General features: G+C 34.4%; 1 protein-coding gene and 2 pseudogenes across 4 annotated transcripts; 1 reads left to right on the forward strand and 2 right to left on the reverse strand.

Moving 5' to 3' along the window:
* LOC106299857 (eukaryotic translation initiation factor 4G-like) lies at nucleotides 1–3,114 on the reverse strand. Of its 4 annotated transcripts, none has more exons than XM_013735866.1 (7): nucleotides 3,022–3,114; nucleotides 2,769–2,959; nucleotides 2,573–2,673; nucleotides 2,413–2,484; nucleotides 2,275–2,315; nucleotides 677–2,005; nucleotides 1–608 (listed from the first exon to the last, which is right to left on the reverse strand). In XM_013735866.1, the coding sequence occupies exons 2-7, from the start codon at nucleotides 2,957–2,959 to the stop codon at nucleotides 204–206; spliced, it is 2,139 nt and encodes a 712-aa protein (XP_013591320.1). In that variant the 5' UTR covers nucleotides 3,022–3,114; the 3' UTR covers nucleotides 1–203. The 4 variants fall into 4 exon arrangements, with proteins under 4 accessions (XP_013591320.1, XP_013591319.1, XP_013591317.1 ...); XM_013735865.1 differs by having other exon boundaries at nucleotides 2,413–2,478; nucleotides 2,573–2,679; XM_013735863.1 differs by having other exon boundaries at nucleotides 2,573–2,679.
* A 5,015-nt stretch (nucleotides 3,115–8,129) lies between these two features.
* LOC106297734 lies at nucleotides 8,130–10,172 on the reverse strand (annotated as a pseudogene).
* A 4,385-nt stretch (nucleotides 10,173–14,557) lies between these two features.
* LOC106297737 lies at nucleotides 14,558–15,608 on the forward strand (annotated as a pseudogene).
* Nucleotides 15,609–20,304: the final 4,696 nt, after the last annotated feature.

Here is a 20,304-nt window from a genome sequence, read left to right on the forward strand (position 1 = left end):
TAAATATAAGAAATGGCAATTACTTGTCTTACGCACAGAGTCGTTGCTTGTCTGAATGACAAAAATAAAATGAAAATATGATACGAAACTGCACCTAGTGCAAAAAGAGACATGCTCAATGACACGATGGTAACTTAGAGCCTTAGATACTAAAAACCCATATGTGTAAGAGCTCAAGTGCTCAACTTAAGCTGCCCAAGTCATCAAACAACATCGTAGAATGACAGAGGAGTTATAGTGGCTGACGACTCGGCCTTCTGCTCCTCAGCTAGAGCCTCAAGCTCAGCACACTTTTGCTTCAGCTTCAGTAACTTCTCCTCTGTTACTTGGAGTATGGCTAAACCAGACACCTCTTTCTCCTTCATTTCTTTTACTTGGTCCAGCTTCTTCTCCAACCAATCCACACTAAACCCTGAATCTTTCACATAAGTCAGTGCAATCTCTGCTCCGATAAGATCCTCATTGGAGAGATCTTCAAGTGGTTGACACAGTGTCTCGATTAAGCTGAGAAGGGAATTCATGCAAGAATTTCTCAGAAGTTGGTTCTTTGCACGAAACCTTACTGCAATGTCTGGATGTCTCTCAAACAGTCGCCTCACAGATTCTACCTGCAAGTGGAGACAAAAAGAAAAATGAAAATGTCTTGTAAACAAGAATATGTATACAGAGAGCTTACTTGTGAAGGCAAAACATTAAACCCATTGACATCCATGCTTTCATTTATCGTTGAAGTTTCCTTGAGAAAGACGCAAGAATCTTTATTTCCGACAGTATCCGGAATTGGCCCTTCAAGTTTCACACTCTCTTGCCATTTGTTCTTTCTCAGATCGATGACATTAACTAACATGAACCTGGCCCAAGAAGACAATTCTTGTTTGCATGACAGCATTTTCATTCTCTCAAAATATGCATCCATAGGGACCTTAGCTTTGTCATGATCGATCATAACTCCTATCGTACACATTAGCTTACACAGAGCTTCTATGTTCTCTTCATGTGGATCCTCCTGATCATACCCGAGCAACTTTTGGATGCATGCGTGCATGATTCTCTCAGTCAACATCTTTTTCTTGTATAACTCACCAATAAGTCTAATATTACATAGCATTCTCCTCCGAACATTGAGTCTCTTCTCTTCTCTTTCCTGCTCAGTTTGTCCTTCTTCACCAACTCTACCAACTCTACTGGCCTCCTCCTCTTCTCTCTCTCCTCTCTCTCCTCTCTCAAACTCCTTTTGACATTTATTGAGAAACAATCTTTTGAAGCTAATCTTTTCACCATTCCACTTGAAGTCAGGTAACGCCCCAGACAGATGAAAACACAAATCTGCATACATCTCACAGAAGGTAGGCTCCATCAAGGCTTTGTCAAATATCTGTGAAACTACACCAATAAGCGTAACAGCGTTGTCGATGTTGACACTTTTAACTTGCTCCAACAGTTTCTCAAAGTTTTGCGGGGTCAACTTGTTCAATATGCCCTTAAATTTCCATTGTTTTGCTTGTTCTACAACTGCACCTACTTGGTATTTTCTCTCGGCTTTGTGCAGCACCTGCACAGGAGTATGGGGAGAAGAAAAAGGTCCTTTTTGTTGGCCCAACTGAGGATGAATCTGAGCCCCCATAGGAGTTGCAAAACCATGTCCCTGAGCCTGATGCATCGGATGTGATGGTGGTAGGTCCTGGAAAAACACCTGCTGCTGGATTTGAAGTGTATTTCCCGTAGATAATGTCATCTGAAACGAGGCTGGAGCCACATTGGGAGGCTGCATGTGCATATTGGGGCCACCGAAATGCATAGGGTGAGGAACCTGAGGATCCTGATCAGGTGTCTGCAACGAAGGAATGCGGATATTTGTAACTGGTGACTTCTGCATATGACTTGGAAGGGATATATGTTGGACTTGGACATCTGTTTTTTCACTTGATGGACTGTTCCCCTCTTTCTTCAGCTGATTATCTGCAGCCTTATTCAGTAAATCCTGTTTAGGTCCCCAAACTGTCACCTGCATACAATGTGTATATTTAAGAGAGGAATTCAATAAAATAGTGGAATAGAGTCACCAAATTAGTTGAGATTAAAAAAAAACAGTGCATCAAGCTACTCAAACAAAAATACAAAGTGTGGAACTGTGCACGTTTCTGCTCATCCATATAGGAAGGTGCTAAGCTAGTTCGTACATGAATCTAGAAAACCAATAGGGCATATGATTTAGGTTATGTAGATGGGATAAATCAAACCAAAAAAACGTAAGGAAGGAACAGAGCAAAATACCTTCATTAAGTCAGGACCAAGTGAAAAAGGATCTCCAGGAGCTGAAAACATTATTAAAAAACATACATTTATAGATGTACAGAAGAATCTAGTCACGCACTAACACACCCCAGAAAAAAAAAAAAATAGTCATCCTACCTTTAGCTGTGTTCAAGGTGGTAGACTGCGAAGTAGGAGCCTTTGGAATAGCTCCACCGGACGCTCCTGCAACTATAAGTATATAACAAAAAAAAAAAAAGGTGGAGCTAACCAAAAGGAGCAATGTTGAAAAACACCTTTCCGTGATCAAAGATCATACCTTGAGAACGAGACTGTACATTGGGACCATTGTGATTGTCCGGAACTGAATGATTCACCCTAGGCTGATGCCATCCTTGAGCATTGTTAGGCTTCTCAAGACTGCCACTAGAAAAAAAATACCCAAAAAGGTTGAAACATTCTCGAGCCTCTCTAGTTGTAAAGAAAATGAAAAAGTCAACGAATTGATCGAATACCTGCGTTTAGAGGATGAGCAAGGATCAACGTTGGTGGAAGAGTCGGTCACAGCTCCGGTGCCGGCTCCCCTACCGTAACCGGCGGGGGAAGATCGGTGTGGTTGTTGCTGCTGCTGATGGTAGCCGGTGGATCGCCTAGTTCTCCGGTATTGAATATCGCTTCTGTCGGATGTTGACTGATTGTAGGACATCTGAGACCAAGTAACACGTTAAGACCGAGAACTCGAGTGATTAGTAGAGAAGAAAAGGTCACCTTAGAGAGCTGAAATCTGATAAGCTAACAGTTCCCTCGCATTCATTCTTGAGAAGGTAAAGTCACTCGAGCATAATTAAAGGAAGAAGAAGAGTTCAGAGGGTCCCTTTCTACTTTTAATTTCGAAACTTTTTTAAAGCAAAAATGTAAATTACATATATATCCTCAACCCTGATATACCAAACTATATAAAAACATACTACTACATGTAATCTTTTATAAAATATTTGTTAAATAATTTTTTTTGAAAAAAACTGTTTTTTAATAATATGTATTTTTAAAGATTTTATCAAACTAAAATTGTAAAAGCATTTAATTTTATCAATTTAAATATGATACATACTAAATGACTCATCCGCACCAATGCGCGGAAATGAATATAAAAAAAAACTAAAAAATATTTTAGGTAATATTTTATTAATTTTAATTGTATTTGTTTGTGTATTTTTATGTTATTTTAATTAATTTAATTTATAAGTTTTTTATTTGCGGTGTTTTAATTTTTTTCTGCAATAAATTTAACTTAGCCATGATACTTATTTCTAAATTCGAAGATCCTCAGTGTAAAAGTTAGTCTTAAATATGTTAACTATTTTCAATTCACCTTTTACGAGGTGTTTCTCGAACTTCATAATTAACAAAGTCATTGTCTTTAGTTATTGCATGAAAAATATTCTTTTTCTTCAATTTTGATTTTAATAATTGTAGGATTAGCAGAAGTTGAAAATGTGAGTTTTAAAATGATCTTATCATTAATAAAAACCATCTCAACAGAAACATCTTCTTTAAGATATTTTTTCTAAAACCTCATGATGCTTATTTATTTTGATCGTGCATATCTGTAAAGAATAACGAATTTTTTTTATGGAACCCATGGGAGTTGTTTTCCTACAAACGAAATACATAATTTTTGAAAATTTTCTGTGAACAATTAATGATTGAATGATAGTTTATATTTATGTTGATTGTTAAATTGTTTAGATTTATGAAATCAGTTGTTTATTTATATAGATTTTGGATGCATTCAAATAATATTAGGAGTAAGGATTTATAGTGTAAAAATAAAAGAAAACTCCATAAAATTGTGCAGATGTTTTTTTGTAAAAATAAAAAAATTGTATAACTACAAAAAGGTATAAACACATAGTTTCCTTTTTATTAAGAAAAGATATATTTAAGATATATTTTATTTTTAATATCCCAAGATACTTTTTAAAATATAAGGAAAAAGTTTATATAACTTGAATTTGTATACAAGGAAAATTTGTTTTTATTAGTCACATGTGTCAAATATATTAAAATATTGTATTTGAATAGTAAAAATATTACATTTTTATACAAAATTCCTTTTTCACAATTTTATTAATAAAAACGAAAAAAAACAAAAAAATGTATAAATATTGTCTTTTATATGAAATTCCTTTTTGATAACAATTTAGTTATAAAAGCAAAGTATCAAATAGAAAGAAAAAAATAATATTAATAATGGTAATTATAATAATAAACTCAATTTATTAAAGGTATCAACGTAATAAACCATCGTAAAATTTAACGTGAGCGCGCCACGTAAGAAAGTGACTCCTCAAATAATATTATAGAGATTTCCTATAATTATGATATTTTTAAAATATTTTATACACTATAATATCTTTTAATTTGAAAATATATTAAATGAAACTTTATACTCATTTGATTTTATGATTATTTGTATTTTGATATAACAAAAGAAAATTAAACTGTTGATCAAAACAATTTCAATGTGAGAGTTTTAACAGTTTAGTAATTTATAGTCGTTTTTTTTATTTTAAATTTAACATATCATAATGTAATTGTTAAATTTGTTTTAATAATATAAAATTAAATAAAAATGATAGAATATATATAATTTGTTAACAAATCTTTACTATTCAAAATTATTAATTTTCATATATATATATTAATCATATTAGGTAATTTTGTATCTTTTATTTACGAATAAAAGAATAATAACTTTTTTGTAGACTACTAATTAATTTAATGGTTATTTAGCAAAAACTATATTATATGTTTAGATGGACGAACTAAATTCTCTAAAGATTTTAAGAGTCATTATAGTAATATATTACACGCATTAGGTTAAGATCGGCGCCTTGCGCGGGATCAACATTATATATGTAAATTATTTTATGTATTAAATATTTTTACATATTATGAAATAATAAATATATATTAAATAATTAAAAGTCAGTAACTACTAAATATATAATTAAATTGGTGCGAACATATAATCAAAGTAAATTTTGAAACTAATATATTGTATTTTATGTGGTTTATAGTTTAATTTAAAACGATATATATATTAATCTTTATAACTAATTAAATTAGACTTTTTACTTATATAGTTTTTGTAATCATTTGTATTTTGTCATAACAAAAATTTTAAACCATGGATCATAAAATTTGAATGTGAGACTTTTAACAGTTTTACTAATTTATAGTCGTTTGTAAAAATTCAAAATATAACATATACATAAAAATCTAAATTTTTATTATATGGTTATTGTGGTTGTTTAATTTAATTATTAGTTTAAAATTAAACAAATATGATAGAAGATACACTATTTTTATCAAATCTTTATTATTCAAAATCATTAATTGTCATATATACTTTAGCCACATTAGTCAATTCCGTAAATTTTATTTAAGGAAATAATAAAGTACATTAATGATGAATTTATTGTTAGTTTAATAAAAAACTTATTATATAACTAGATGAACCAACATATTTCTCTAATGATTCTAAAAATCATTTTAATGATGACATGTGGCTACAAAAAGAAGTTGTAATGCTTCTCAAATAATCAGTATTTTTAAAACCGGACCGGAAGCTGAACCAGAAATATTTTGGGTCACAGTTCAATATGGTTCGACCGGGTCAAACCTGGTTCAATAATATGGTTTAATATTTTTTAGTATGTAAATATAAAAGTATTATTAGTAAACATGATGCATAGTTAAAATATAAATCAATTTTGAACATAAAATATTATAAATATAAATTAGTTTCTTGTTTATATGGATGGTTTATAGATTTTCGATAGATTTATAGATTTTCGATAGTTTTAGTGGTTTTTATTGGTTTAATAACTTTGAAAAATAATCCAGCTATGTGGCCGGTTCATGGTCGAACCAATTACTAGACCAACCCGGCTATATAACCGGTTCACGGTCGAACCCGGTCCAACCATCAGATCGGTCCGATTTTAAAAACACTGCAAATAATATATAGGGGATCTCTTACCTCACAAGTTGTAACGATTTTTAAATAATGTATGCCAGATTACATTTGATCAAAAAAATATATATGTAAAAGAGATTACCAGTCACATGTTTCTTTTTCTCCTCATTCTCTCTTTGTATCTCTCTTTCTTGTCTTTCCATGTTCTTTTACTTTCTTCAACGATTTACGAAATTTATCTCCCTCTTTCAATGTCTCTCTTTCTTTTTTCTTCTTTTCTTTTTCACCTTTTTCCACAATTTTGAATTTAATTGAAATCTTAATTTTGGGTTCATTCAAATTGCGGTGCATACGAAGAATTATGAAGTTTTTCTTTGGTTTATGTTTCAATTTGAAGAATAAACTGTGGCGGCTTCGACTTACATAACAGCAGAAGAGCATCAACCGTCAAAGATGACAAAACGATGTCCGGAGAATTCTGTTTATTTACTTAGTTATTTAGGTTTCATCTTCTACTTTCAACATTTTTTTGTATTTTTCTCAGTTTTCTTTGATTTCGACCATGTTCCTTTACCTATCACGCGACATGCGACATGCGACTGATCGCAGGTGGTTATTCGTTTTGCTGTTGCGTAACACGCGACTTGCCATTGGTCGCATGTCACAAGTCGCAGGTTGTTGTTCGTTTTGATGTCGCGCGACTGATCGCACGACAAGTCGCAGGTTCCCATTCAAGTCGTCTGAAAAAACAGCGACTAAAAATTAAGAAAATTTTGATCGCGCCACTGGTCGTACGTCGCAGATCGCACGTCGCGCGACACAGAAACGAACATAGTTTTAGTTGCAGGTCGCAGGTCGCAGGTCGCAGGTCGCAAGTCGTAGGTCGCGCGACACATAAACGAACGTAATCTTAGTCGCATGTCGCGCAGAACAAGGCCTTCACCTATATATTTGAATTCAGTAGAGCTGGTAGCACTCAGTATAACAACTTCACTAATGCAGTAATATGGTGTCAGAGCATCCTCAATAGCGAATTCTTCCATGAAATTCTCAAAATACATATATGTGTATGTTTATATAAACATTATTATTTAATTGTAGGTATTATAAAATTACGAAAAACCCAATCCAAAATATCTTAAATGAAATATTTTGAATTGGGTTTTCAAGATGAGTGTCGATAAACTTCATTCTCAAATATCAACTCCAAGCTTGACTTGTCGGTGCTAATTCTCTTCAATCTTTCATTTACTCCGGAATCTGCAAACTTGTAAAGATTCTAAAAACGACTCAAAATATATAATATAGACTTTAAATAAGGTTTTATATCATGGTCAAAACTTTAAAAGACCATGATATATCAATAACTGAATAGAAATATTTTGTTATAACTAAGTATAACTCAATAAAACTGTATTAGTATAACTGGACGTTAATAATTTCAGTTTTTATATCCTTTAAAATGTTTTCATTTGTTTCGGTTGAAGCAGGTTTGCCGGATTTTGAGTATTGGGAGCTATTGAAACGTTTGGATGAGCAGTTTCATCCCTTCTATCTTGAGGGAAAGCCGAGTCTTCTTAGGAAGGACATTGATTTTTTTCTTTTTTGGATCAAATGGAAGGACATTGATAAGATAACAGTTTTCTGGCATTCATTAAGAAGAAGCCAAAGAAGCTCAAGCATAGTGTCTAAAAGAAAAAAAAAGATGACTTCAGAAGCAAAAACTCCTTTTGAAAAGGAGGTTTAGGAGTAAGATTAAATAATGTTGTTTTTGGAATAATACTCTGAACTAGCATAAGTGCCTTACATAAAGTATGAACTTGAGACTAGTTCTGAGACATCAAAAGGAAAAAAAAGGATTCATCTACAAGTCTACAAGGATCCTAGCAAATCAGCAAACAACATCACTGAACGAGAGAGGAGCTCTTGCGGCCAAAGCCTCCACCTTTTCCGTTTGCAGCTGAGTTTCAAGATTCAAGAACATTAGCTTCAGCTTCTGCAACTGTTCCTCCATTGTTTTCAACCTTGCCCCAGTACCCTGTTCCATCTTCTTCTTCTCAGTGACTTCATTCAGCTTTGACTTTAGCCAATTCAATTTGAAGCCGACAACAATCAGATCAGCAAGTGTGTCATCAGCATTTCTCAGATCATCCTCAGAGAGTTTATCTGGTGACTGGCACAGAACCTCGATGAGGCTAAGGAGTTCATTCAGGTAAGCTCTTCTGATCTGTTGGTTCTTTGGACGGAAGCCTAATGGCTAATGCTATGTCTGGGTGTCTTCTGAATATATAGCTCACCGACTCTACCTGCTAGCCATAAACAACGTTAAAACTTTGTTTGAAAAGAACATAACCAGTGATATGCACCACTTATTATTTTCTAAATAAAGGTTTTCCCCATAAAACTAAGGCATTGGGACATATGATATATGCATGCGGTCCCATTCAATTTTCAGATGAGAGCTTTCTCTCTAATAACAATAGAAGACGTTATGACGTTATGACGTTATGACGTTCTTACCTGAGAAGAAAAAACCTCAAAACCATTGACATTCATCGTTTCCTTTACTGGTTGAATCTCCTTAACCACATTATTACAGATCTCAGTAACAGATATTACATTGTTAAACCCCCTACGTCCACCACCATTTTCTACTGTCTGAGAGGCAGCCTCCAAGGACTTCACTTGGTGTAGAGAACTTCCATTCGAAGCAAGAGATAAAGCCTCATCATCGACATCTTCTTTAGGTGCGCTTCCACCGCTAAAAACCTCAGTCTCACCGTTACAGCTTACAACATGGATTGCCATTGTATGAGAAAGGTCCTCCAAAGCGTCTGATTGGCTAAAAGGATCATCATCATCATCATAATCATCAGCCAGATTGTCTTCGGATGCATCACTATCATCTGAGGCTTCTTCAGACGTACCATCATCATCATCATTTGAAACAGGAGAAGAAGCACCATCATCATCAGCCAGATTCTCTATGGATGCATCAACATCATCTGGGGCTTCTTCAGACGTGTTATCATCATCATCCGAACCCTCCTCAGCTCCATCATCATCATCATCATCATTATCAGCAGCTCCATCATCAGCATCTGACAGCTCCTCAGATGCAGCAGCAGCTCCTCAGATGCAGCAGCAGCATCAACATGTACATTCTCTTTAGAAACATTCACAGTTGTTTGGACAACTTGACACGAAGAGTCTCCCTCAGCTATGTTGGCAGATGCCTCCGCAATGTGGTTTCCTACTTTGCAGCTAAGTGGTTCAATAACCTTCACGGGTTCCTTTGGTACAACAATATCTGGCAAAACATGTATCTCAGCGAGGACAATGCGTCTGTAATTCACCATAAATCTTTCATGTGTATACAAAAGTTTAGAAAGCGGTAAAAACTCTTCAAAACCATGAATGCTATTCTTTGCATCGAAACAGCATTGTGCTCCTGTCATGTCCAAGAAACTGTCTCATCAAAGTGATCAAATGAACTTGAATTTTGATAAATAAAGATTGAAACTTTACTCAAGCAAATATAGAGATTCTACTACAAAAACTTGAAACGTAAATAACAAGCAGTCACCTAATGTTTTGTTCGTATAACGCTAACCCTTGTTGACAAGAGTGAAGGTAACCCTCACGTCTCTACTCCATCCTGGAGGCAGAGATTCAGGCTCAAGTTCAAGATACAAGCACAAGTAGTCTCCTTTAGGACAAGCAGAGAGGTACCTTGTACAAAACAAAACCCGTATAAAATCAAATCACAAACCCAAAACAGAACAAGAAAATGTGAGTAAAAAGGTTTCTCTAGTCTAGGTTACCAGTCGCAGCCGGCGACGGAGTAGGGAGGAGAGTAGCACGTGTTGCCTAGACAATAGGATATGTTTGGTGAAACCCAAGTGAACTTCTTCTCCATTTGCTGCTGTCCCATTAATATGAGTCAGGAATCGCAACGATGTTTGACTCTGTAATGAGAGGGTTTATGGTTTTAAAGAAAGAGACATTGCTAGGGATAATCCGAGGCCCGGCCGAGACACACATGACGAAACCATAATTAGATTAATCTAATTCAAAACCGAAATTAAGCCGGTTTTGGTTTTAATCCTAAACTTATTTTTTCGTCCTTTTGATGTAAGATTTTTGTTTCAAATTATAGTTCTTGTTTTTACATTTTTTGGAGAGAAAACAAGGGATAAAAATGATTTATTAATCACTTTTTTTAACAAGATTTATTAATCATATAAAAAACTAAAACTTTAACACTTAAATGGACAGCTAAAACAAACTATTTCTTTTACAAATTCTACAGAAACCAAATTTCAAAAAAGTTTGATTTGTGTTCCTAAACTGTATTCTATGGTCATTTTACCTACTTTTATGTTCAACAAAATAAACATTTGTAAATTTAACTTTGATTTAATAGAAAGTTGATGTTTTGAGCTAAGGGAGAAAAAAATAAGAACCAAAGACATCCTAAAACTTACACCGTTCGAAGCCTAACGTGTAATAGTAACTGGTAGGCATGGGCGTTGTATACTGTACCCGAAGCCCATAGTGTAGCCCGAACCGAAGTATCGGTTTTGGACCGGTAGCGGACCCAAGGAAATAACCGATTGGACTTTGCAGCCCACACATTTCGGCTACGGGCCGGGTCGGTTTCAACCCGAAGTCCAGACAGGTTAACCGAACATACCGAGCATTTTATATGCGTGTCTCATATATACATACATTCATTTACACATATACACAAAACAAAAACTCTTCGTTGAACGCGTGAGCCGTGAAGCGTGGCCGACGAACCCTAGTTCCCAAATCAAAAACTCATCGATTATTGATCATCATCATTAACAATTTTAAACTGGCCACTATAAATGAATTACCCTCTCCATCTTCTTCTTCCCACGAGCAATCGAGAATCCAATCGAAGGTATCTCTCTCTTTCTTCAATTCTTCTTGTTCTTCGAATTTTTTTATCAGTTCTTTGTTGAATTAACTCGAATCGATTATGATTTTGGTTCGTAATAGTTACGAACATATGTTTTTGTGTTTGTTATTGATTTTTAGTTTACGGTTTTGCAGATGGACTCAACATCATCTTTTGACCGACAAACCCGAAACAAAAATGATACCGGAAACATTCAAGCACCTGATAGTACCAACACGAGGAAAGAAACGGAGAGGGCTAGTGGAGCGACAAGCAAAGTGAAGCGTATTCTCCCAACAAGATCTGACGTTTGGCACCATTACACGAGGACTAAAGAAGATCGAAACAAGTGTGTATGCAACTACTGTCAGAACACATTTTCGTGTCTCACAAGCTCAGGGACATCCAATCTAAGGAGCCATCTTTAGAAATGTAAGAGCCATCTTGTTTGGTCGGCTGGACAAAACGATCAGCAGCAAAACATTGATGATGAAGGGAAACTCAAGAAAGCAAAGTTGACTGACGGTCAGTTGAGAGAAGCGACAAATCAGATGGTTGTCATAGGACAATTGCCGTTATCATTTGTTGAAAGCGTAGCATAGAAACATTTTTGTCTCAAGGTTAGTAATGTCTTGATTGTAAATTGTGACTAATGTCTTCAATTTTCATGTTTAATTGTAACCAATGTCTTCTCTTTTCTATGTTGTAGGTTAACTTTGGGTACACTCCTCATTCAAGAAGAACTGCGACTAAGGACATTATCAAGATGTATGTGGAAAAGAAAGATGCCCTCAAGAAATGGTTCTTGTGTAGCAATCAAATAGTGTCTTTGAAAACGGATATTTGGGTCTCTCCAACTACAGGTAATCATTTATACATTTGACATCTTTTGATTCTTGTATACATACTAGAAAGCTGATCATGGGGTTCTTACTGTACAATGTTTACAGGTGCGAGTTATATGGTCATCACAGTTCACTACATTGATGCTTCATGACGGTTAAAGAAGCTGATCATAGGGTTCACGCACATCACGGAACACAAAGGTCAGACTATAGCAAATGTTCTTCTGGAGTGCTTGTCTGAATGGGAAATAATAAATGTCTTTTGCATAACCGTGGATAATGCTACAGCCAATAGTTCAGCTTTGAGGATGTTTCAGAGTAGTTTTGCTTTAGGTTATGATCAGGCTTTTGTGTTAGATGGGGAGTTTTTACACATGAGATGTAGTGCCCATATCATTAACTTGATAGTTAGGGATGAAATGGCTGAAATAGATCAGAATGTGGTTTCTATCCGCAATGTTATCTCCTATGTTAGATCGCATACTAACAGGTTGAGATCTTTTGAGCTAAAAGTCGACTCTGGTAAGATTACAAGGGGGAGTCTACCGTTGGATGTCAAGACAAGGTGGAATTCAACCTATCTAATGTTGACAACAACTCTAAAGTTCAAGGTGGCTTTCGATAAGATGGAAGCAGAAGATAAGCTCTACAACGATCATTTCAGCGAGTTTGAAAATGGAGAAAAAAGGGTAGGACCTCCTCAGCTAAGGGATTGGAATGCTGTTGTAAGTTGTGTCGATTTCTGCTCATCTTCTACAACTCGACACTGGTGGTCTCGGCTTCAACTTCACTCAATTCCCATAGGTGCTATGGTGAGATTGTAACCATTGCGACTAATCTGGTAGGACTTTCCAGCAGCTCTGATTCTGAGATGAGGTCTAAGGCGACATAAATGCTCAAGAAGTTTGAGAGGTATTGGAATGGCATGAAGAATATTAACATGATGTTAATTGTGGCCACTGTTTTCGACCCCAACAACAAGTTGGAGCTTGCAAAGATGTGTTTTGAAGAGTTATATGGGTTAGATACAACTGACTACAAGGAGATGTATGAGTCCTTGATGTGTCTCTTGAGGAGTTTGTTCAAAGAGTACAGTTCAAGACAAGAAGCCAGGGTTGATCCATGTGAACAATCATCTCAGTCTGACCACTCAACTCAGCCGAGAGACCAAAGTGTTGAAAGGATGGAGCTTGTGGACGACTTTGTGGGTTACAAAAGAATGGATGTGACGTACAAGCAGAAGCTAAACGAAATAGGGGTTAGAGAAAAGAAGGATGAGTTGGAAACATACCTTAAAGAGTCTGTGGAGCACCCTGACCTGATGATTGGAACGGAGTATGATGTACTCTCATGGTGGAGAAAGAACTCAGTTAAGTATCATGTCTTGTCCGAGATTGCTCGGGATGTTTTAGCATTACAAGTCTCGTCAGTTGCTTCAGAGAGTGCTTTTAGCACTTCTGGTCGGCTTCTAGAACCACACAAGAGCTGTTTAACCCATTACGTGGTGGATGTTTTGATGTGCACAGAGCAGTGGATGAAGCAAGACATTAAATTGGAGTCAAGAGTGCTTTCAAATCCTCAAATACTAGCTGATCTTGAAGAAGTTGACAGGCTTGAAAGAGGTAAAATCCCATACTTTTAAATCTTCTTTTCTTATAATATGAATGTTAAGTTTTTAGTGATTGGTTTGAACTTTGTGTTTTCAGAGTATGGAGACACAATAGTTCCAGAAGAAGACTTTGTTGTTGCTTAAGAAGATCATGGCTACATGAACACTTTTTTTCTTTATCTCGGTTTGAAGTTGTGTTTTTTCCGGCAATTTGAACTTGTTTTCGGCTTGAATGTTATTTCTAAGTTTAGACACAAAGATATCTTGTTTTGTTGTGTCTAAGACTTGTGTTTTATTGGGATTTTGGTGTGTTTGAACTTATGTTTGCCTCAATGAAATGTTCGGATGTTTGGTTATATATGATTGTCTCCGGTTTTTTCGGTTAGTTTGGTTATATATGAATGTCTTTGGTTGTTAAAAACCGAAACCGAACTGATCCGAAAGTGTAATTGGACTTCACCGGATTTTGATTGCTTCACCCGAACTGATCCGAAACGGTTGCTTCCGAACCGATACCAAACCGAAATTTTGGAAAAACCGAATGGTACTTGTACACTTAGTTCCGAAAATCCGAAAAACCGATATAACCGAACCGAAATTGATCGGTGGACCGAACGCCCAGGCCTAGTAACTGGAACCATACTAAACCAAAAGTATTTTTTTTACTATAAAGATTTATCGATTCACTGAATATACAAAACAAACGTTATCTACTAGGAACATGACACGTCTCCATCACAAATGAGATGTGTCAATCCAAAGATCCATCGTAAAACATATGTCAGTCTCCAGCTTCCACGTGATGCACATTAGCGGTACGTAACGCCCGATACAATATATATTCTATGAAAACACATCTAAGTAGTGGCTAAAGCCGAATAAACAAATTAAACCATACAATAAGAAGAAAAAAAAGAAGAAAACGTACGGATAAACATATGGAGACTTACGTTGATGCGATTGGTGTGGACACGGAAGCTACAACAACGATGGGTAAGCATAACAAAAAGAAGTTGAAGGTTATGGTTGCGATGGATGAAAGCAAGAATAGCTTCTATGCGTTGGAATGGGCAGTAGAACATCTCAGAGATGTTATTAGCGCAGAACCGGAAACCGATCAAGCAGGTGGTTTACTGACGTTGGTTCATGTCCATCCAACTTACCTTCAATATATCTACCCTTCTGGTGGAACTGGTGAAACAAGAAAAAAATCATCTCTTTTTCATTTGTATAAAATTTTCTATGCATGAATTATGGGAATTGATTCACATACATATTACGGGATTTGAATTATTCATAGCTTCGGCGGTGTATGCGACAGATTCAGTTCCAGAATCAATGAAGAAAGCACGAGAAGAGAGCACGATCAAGTTGTTCACACGGTCACTGGAGATATGTCGTGGCAAAATGGTGCGTGATATGTAACTACAAAAAAAGATAATGTATCCATGAGATAAGTTAAGGGCCTTTTCCACCACAGCGGATGGTTCCTCACAATGTCTTTAAAATGTCGTTATACATGACCACTAAATTCTCATGAGTTTTTTTTATTAAATTAGTTGAAAAATATGTTTATGGTCTCTTAAAATCTCAGGTTCAATCTTGGATAAGTTGATAAGTTACTCTCGAGATTTTGGTTTTGATGTTTTAGGTGAAGACATAAACGATGATATTGAAAGGAGATCCTAAGGAGATGATATGCCAAGCGGTAGAACAAACTCACGTGGATCTTCTTGTTGTTGGTAGCCGTGGACTTGGCATGATCAAGAGGTTACAACTTTGAAATTTGTATTCTCATAACATGAATCATTTGGTCAACGGTTTTGAACATTAGTTTGGGATGCATGCAGGGTCTTTCTAGGGAGTGTGAGTGATTACTGTGCTCAACATGCGAAATGTCCTATTCTCATCGTGCGACCACCTAGAGAAACCGCGACCAGTAGCAGCACTAAGGAACAAAGAGCAAGTGAGGAAAAAAAAATCATGTGACTATCACTTTTGTGTTTTGTTCTGGAATGTGATAATTTTCTTTTTCATTCCGTTTGTATATGAATAAAAATTTAAAAATGTGGTGTTACTTAAACAATTTGTTTTGCGTCCCAACCTTTCGTTTGTATGCCTTTTTAAGAAAACCGGTTTGATCATCTGTTTGACAAAATAGACAATGAAGAATACGAGATGCAAAAGGAGAAGATAATGAAAGGGTATAGATTCACACAAAGGAGCTAAATTCGAGATGGAGTGCTGGGTGCATGAGAGTTGACCCTTCAGAGTTTCAGTTTCGGGTTCTTGAGCAAGTTCAACTAAGCTCTTCTAACACATCTCATTTTTCCCCGGTTAGATCAAGAGGATCAAGTCTTGAGAGAAGTCTGAACTTGAAAAGCTTTAGGTCAATATATATAAGAAAATTCTCATATACTAGTTGAGGTTTCCGGTCAGTGGGTTCTGCTTGTTGTAGTTGTTCATGTGTTAATCTGTTTTTTTTTTGTTCTGCTTCTCATCACTTTTGTTAAAAACTTGAAAATTGATAATAATATCTTAACATTTTTACAAAAAAAAAAAACTTTCATGTGAAATGACCAACTTAAATATTTTTTGTTATGTAAGATGATGGGCTTAAATGAAGAATGATCTTGTTATGTGGATGCTGATAAATTAGATGGGCTTCTAACCTAAAACTAATTGGTGATAAGTGGAATGACCCCTCTATCTTATATATTACTAAAGATCCCTTCCAACATCCGATGTGAGATACTTTGTGTCTAATACGTCCTTTCGAGATGATGATTTTTTTAGCGTCAATCTCGGAATACTCGGATAAAGATCGATGGACCAACTTTAAACCAGATCGATGTGGATCGGTTCAGACTGCGTGGATCGGGTTCTGATACCATGTTAAGCTAGATGAGCTTCCAACTTAAAACCAATTGGTTAGAACCTCATCTAGATTAACATATACCTTACTCTACAAGATGACTTTTTGCCCTGTGATATTTTCAATATTTTGTAATTCATTGAATCAGTATAATATTTTGTAGTCAATATTTTGATGTGTTAACAAAAGAAAAAATAGAAAGTTCATGTCCCATTAATAATTTTGATTTTATAATTGTAAATAACAAATACTCATCAAAGTAAATCAAACTAAACCGGTTTATAATCCAAATTAGAAAACAATGGTACGTCTTTTGGAGATGTTCAGTTTCTCGAAGACTGGAGAATGAAGCTCAAGGCATGAAAGACACATGTTGGAATACGTGTGTAGCCAGTGTTGTTGAACACTACACGTGGGGCTGAATCCAGATCGTGATCTCCATAATAAGCAATTAATTTTATATTAATTACTAAAAATCTTTAAACGTTTTGAGACAGCGTATAAAAGCCCGACTCTAAAGTCCATTTTTCTCATACATTCTCTATAAAAGTTTTAGTCCTTTGAGACAGCATACAAAGGCTTGACCACATGTGGATTTTCATAGATTTCTATACCATACGATGAGTTACTTTGAGAGATAAGATTTGTTTCTGATATGTCTAATCTGTGGAGATGTGGGATACTTGATAGCTTCCTGCCCGAGAAACAAATATAGATTCGAATAGCCACTTAAGAGACATCCCTACTTATCCAATATATACCCAGCGGATGAACCGATAGAACAGACTACTGTCTCAACTGCTCCGAGTTATTCTATATATGATGTTTTTAGACGATAAGAACCTGGTAAGTTAGATATGAACTTTTTGATTAGATATAATGTATAATTTTTTTGTAGTAGTTTGTAACAGGTGATGTCTTTTTGTATAATAAACCATGATAAATAGTATTTCTATCAAATATATGTGTACTTGATAGGGGGACATGTTTTGTAGTGAAAATGGTTATCATTTTTCATAATTTATAATGTAATTATGTGGTCATATTATTCAATAACGAACATACTTGAACATACTTTGCTAGCTGCATATTTAATAGAACATTTCACATACAAGTTAGTCATCAACCATAATCCAGAAATTCTATCTAGGCATTCTAGATCTTAATCCTAATCATAAAAATGTATGTTCTAAATTTCCATAAGTTTGCACCAAATGTTAGAAAAAAAAAAAAAAAAAAAATTCCATAAGTTCTAGTGTTACTAACACGGTCAAATAATTACTTCATAGATTACGCAAAGTTACAACTATTTTCACTATAAAATATTTGATAGAATAATAGTTTCTATATATTAATAAAGAAACATTAAAAAAATTGTAACCTTAAATTTGTATTAATTGAAAATAATTTTGTTTAGGGGTCAATTAATTAGGATATCAATTTGACTTACATGGTAGCATAAAAATTAATTAAAAATTAGTAAGTCCAAAATTAGTAAGTCCAACATTCAGTTGTTACAAAAATTTATATTAATCTAAACATAAATGTATATGATATGATAAATTAAATGCTCCACGATATTATTAAATTAATACTCGGTGATCTTATTAATTAAGATTATTTTTTAAAATGGTTCAACGTTAATTTATATTGTGATGCAACATAATAATTTTTTAAAAATTTTTTTGTAAGATATACTCTTAGTCTGTATTACTTGAAAAATAATTCAAATCAAAATTTGATATATTATGGTCTAAGTATTGCATTTTTTTTGCTATAAATCGTAAAATAATTATTTTTTTAAGTGTTGATTTTTTATTAATAGTAAAGAGATACACTTGTTCAAAAAACTTTTGTTAATAAAAAAAAATATTGTTCGGTTTTCAGATATTTCTCGCCTATAGAAATTTATATAAAGAGTAATACAAAATTAAGTTGTTTTGTTATTACCAAACAAACTTATATATCAAAATATTTTTTTCTTGCAACACAATTCTTTATAACTTAAATTATAAAATTTATATTGAATATTAAGAAAAAACTTTGGCACCTGCCTAATCGTTTTACATAGTCTAGGAAAACATTAATAATGAACTTTCGTAATAGTTAATGATAAAATCATGTTAACCTAATTTTTATTCTATACAAAGTATCAGTTGCAAACAAATAATAATATCATCTTTCTATATTTGGACCTTAAATATAATAATAGTCGATCTGCAAAATTTATGTTATCTTAATGTGGTCCATAACCAAACTATACTACAAATTATAAATTATAAGCATAATCTAATTTATAACTGTTTTTTTAATATTTTAATTTTTCATCTTATGTTGTCCAAAAAAAGTAAAAATATGATATTATAAAAATTAAATGTAACTTCAAAATCAAAAATATATAAATTTTATTTCTTAATAAGTTAGTAAAAATATATTAATAAGATAATTTAATCAGCGCAAATCCTAGTCTTTTATTGTTACAGATGGTTTATCGTACGTACATACGAACATCAGTTTTTACAACACAATCACAAAAAATGTATACATCAATATCACATCAAAAAGTTAGTACCTAACTTACTATGTGATTAGCATCTAAGACCACCTCCATCAGTAAATGGGTACTTAACATTAAAGTAGTATTTAATTTTGTGATTTGATAGCTTAAGGACTCATGTTAGTGTATTTAATTTTTCATCCTCCATTGGTAGAAACCACATTGAGGTTCCTTAAATATTTTTTTTTTAAAGTAGAATGATTTAAAATAAAAGCATACATAAAAGTTTTAATAAATATTACACAAAACATATTAATAATACAAATACAAATCGTGAACGAAAAAAAAACGATTAGCTGAAATCTTGAGGAGTTCCAAACTTTTGTCATATATTCTCAACCAAATCAACTTTCAGTCGTTGATGTATTTGGTTATCACGGACTTCATTCCGAATGGTCAGCATGCCCATAACATTATGGAGATTTGTAGGCATCTGTGTTGAAAAGTTTAAATCGACATGTGAACTTCGGCTTGATTCCGGTTGTTCGAAAACTGATACATCAGTAAGAGTGTACTTGTCTCGTTCATCTTCCACGATCATATTATGAAGAATGATACATGCTCTCATTATCTTTCCAATTTTTATTTTATCCCACAAAAGAGCTGGATTTTTGACAATGGCAAATCGAGCTTGCAAGACCCCAAAAGCACGCTCGACATCTTTACGAACAGCTTCTTGCTTTGTAGCAAATAAGGATGCTTTTGGACCTTGCGGTTCTCGAATAGATTGGACAAAAGTATCCCAGTTTGGATAAATACCATCTGTGAGATAGTAAGTCAAACGGTAGTTATGTCCGTTAACAGTATAATTGACTTTTGGAGCTCGACCTTGTAATATATCATCAAAAATCGGTGATCGATCAAGAACATTGATATCGTTTAAGGTACCTGGAGGTCCGAAAAACGCATGCCATATCCAAAGATCTTCTGAAGCTACAGCCTCTAAAACAATAGTTGGTTTTCCTGATCCACGTGTATATTGACCTTTCCAAGCGGTCGGACAATTCTTCCACTCCCAATGCATACAATCGATGCTTCCTATCATCCCGGGAAATCCGCGCTCCTCTCCAGTATCAAGGAGTCGTTGAAGATCTTCTGGTGTGGGTCTTCTTAGATATTCTTCTCCAAATAAATCTATGATTCCTTGTACAAAATGTTCCAAGCATAAAAGCGCGGTGGTCTCACCAAGTCGGAGGTATTCGTCGACTGCATCAGCTGGGCAACCATATGCCATCATACGAATTGCTGCTGTT

The sequence above is a fragment of the Brassica oleracea genome, chromosome C6 (genome assembly GCF_000695525.1).
Source record: "Brassica oleracea var. oleracea cultivar TO1000 chromosome C6, BOL, whole genome shotgun sequence".
In the NCBI taxonomy this organism is placed as follows: Eukaryota; Viridiplantae; Streptophyta; class Magnoliopsida; order Brassicales; family Brassicaceae; genus Brassica; species Brassica oleracea.

Bases quoted from the DNA above. Each gene is read 5' to 3' on its own strand.
- LOC106299857 (XM_013735863.1), bottom strand. From the start codon at position 2,959: ATGTCCTACAATCAGTCAACATCCGACAGAAGCGATATTCAATACCGG. The intron at 2,006-2,274 runs GTATTTTGCTCT...CATTGTATGCAG, and splicing joins TTGGTCCTGACTTAATGAAG to GTGACAGTTTGGGGACCTAA. The intron at 609-676 runs GTAAGCTCTCTG...CTCCACTTGCAG, and splicing joins TTAATGTTTTGCCTTCACAA to GTAGAATCTGTGAGGCGACT.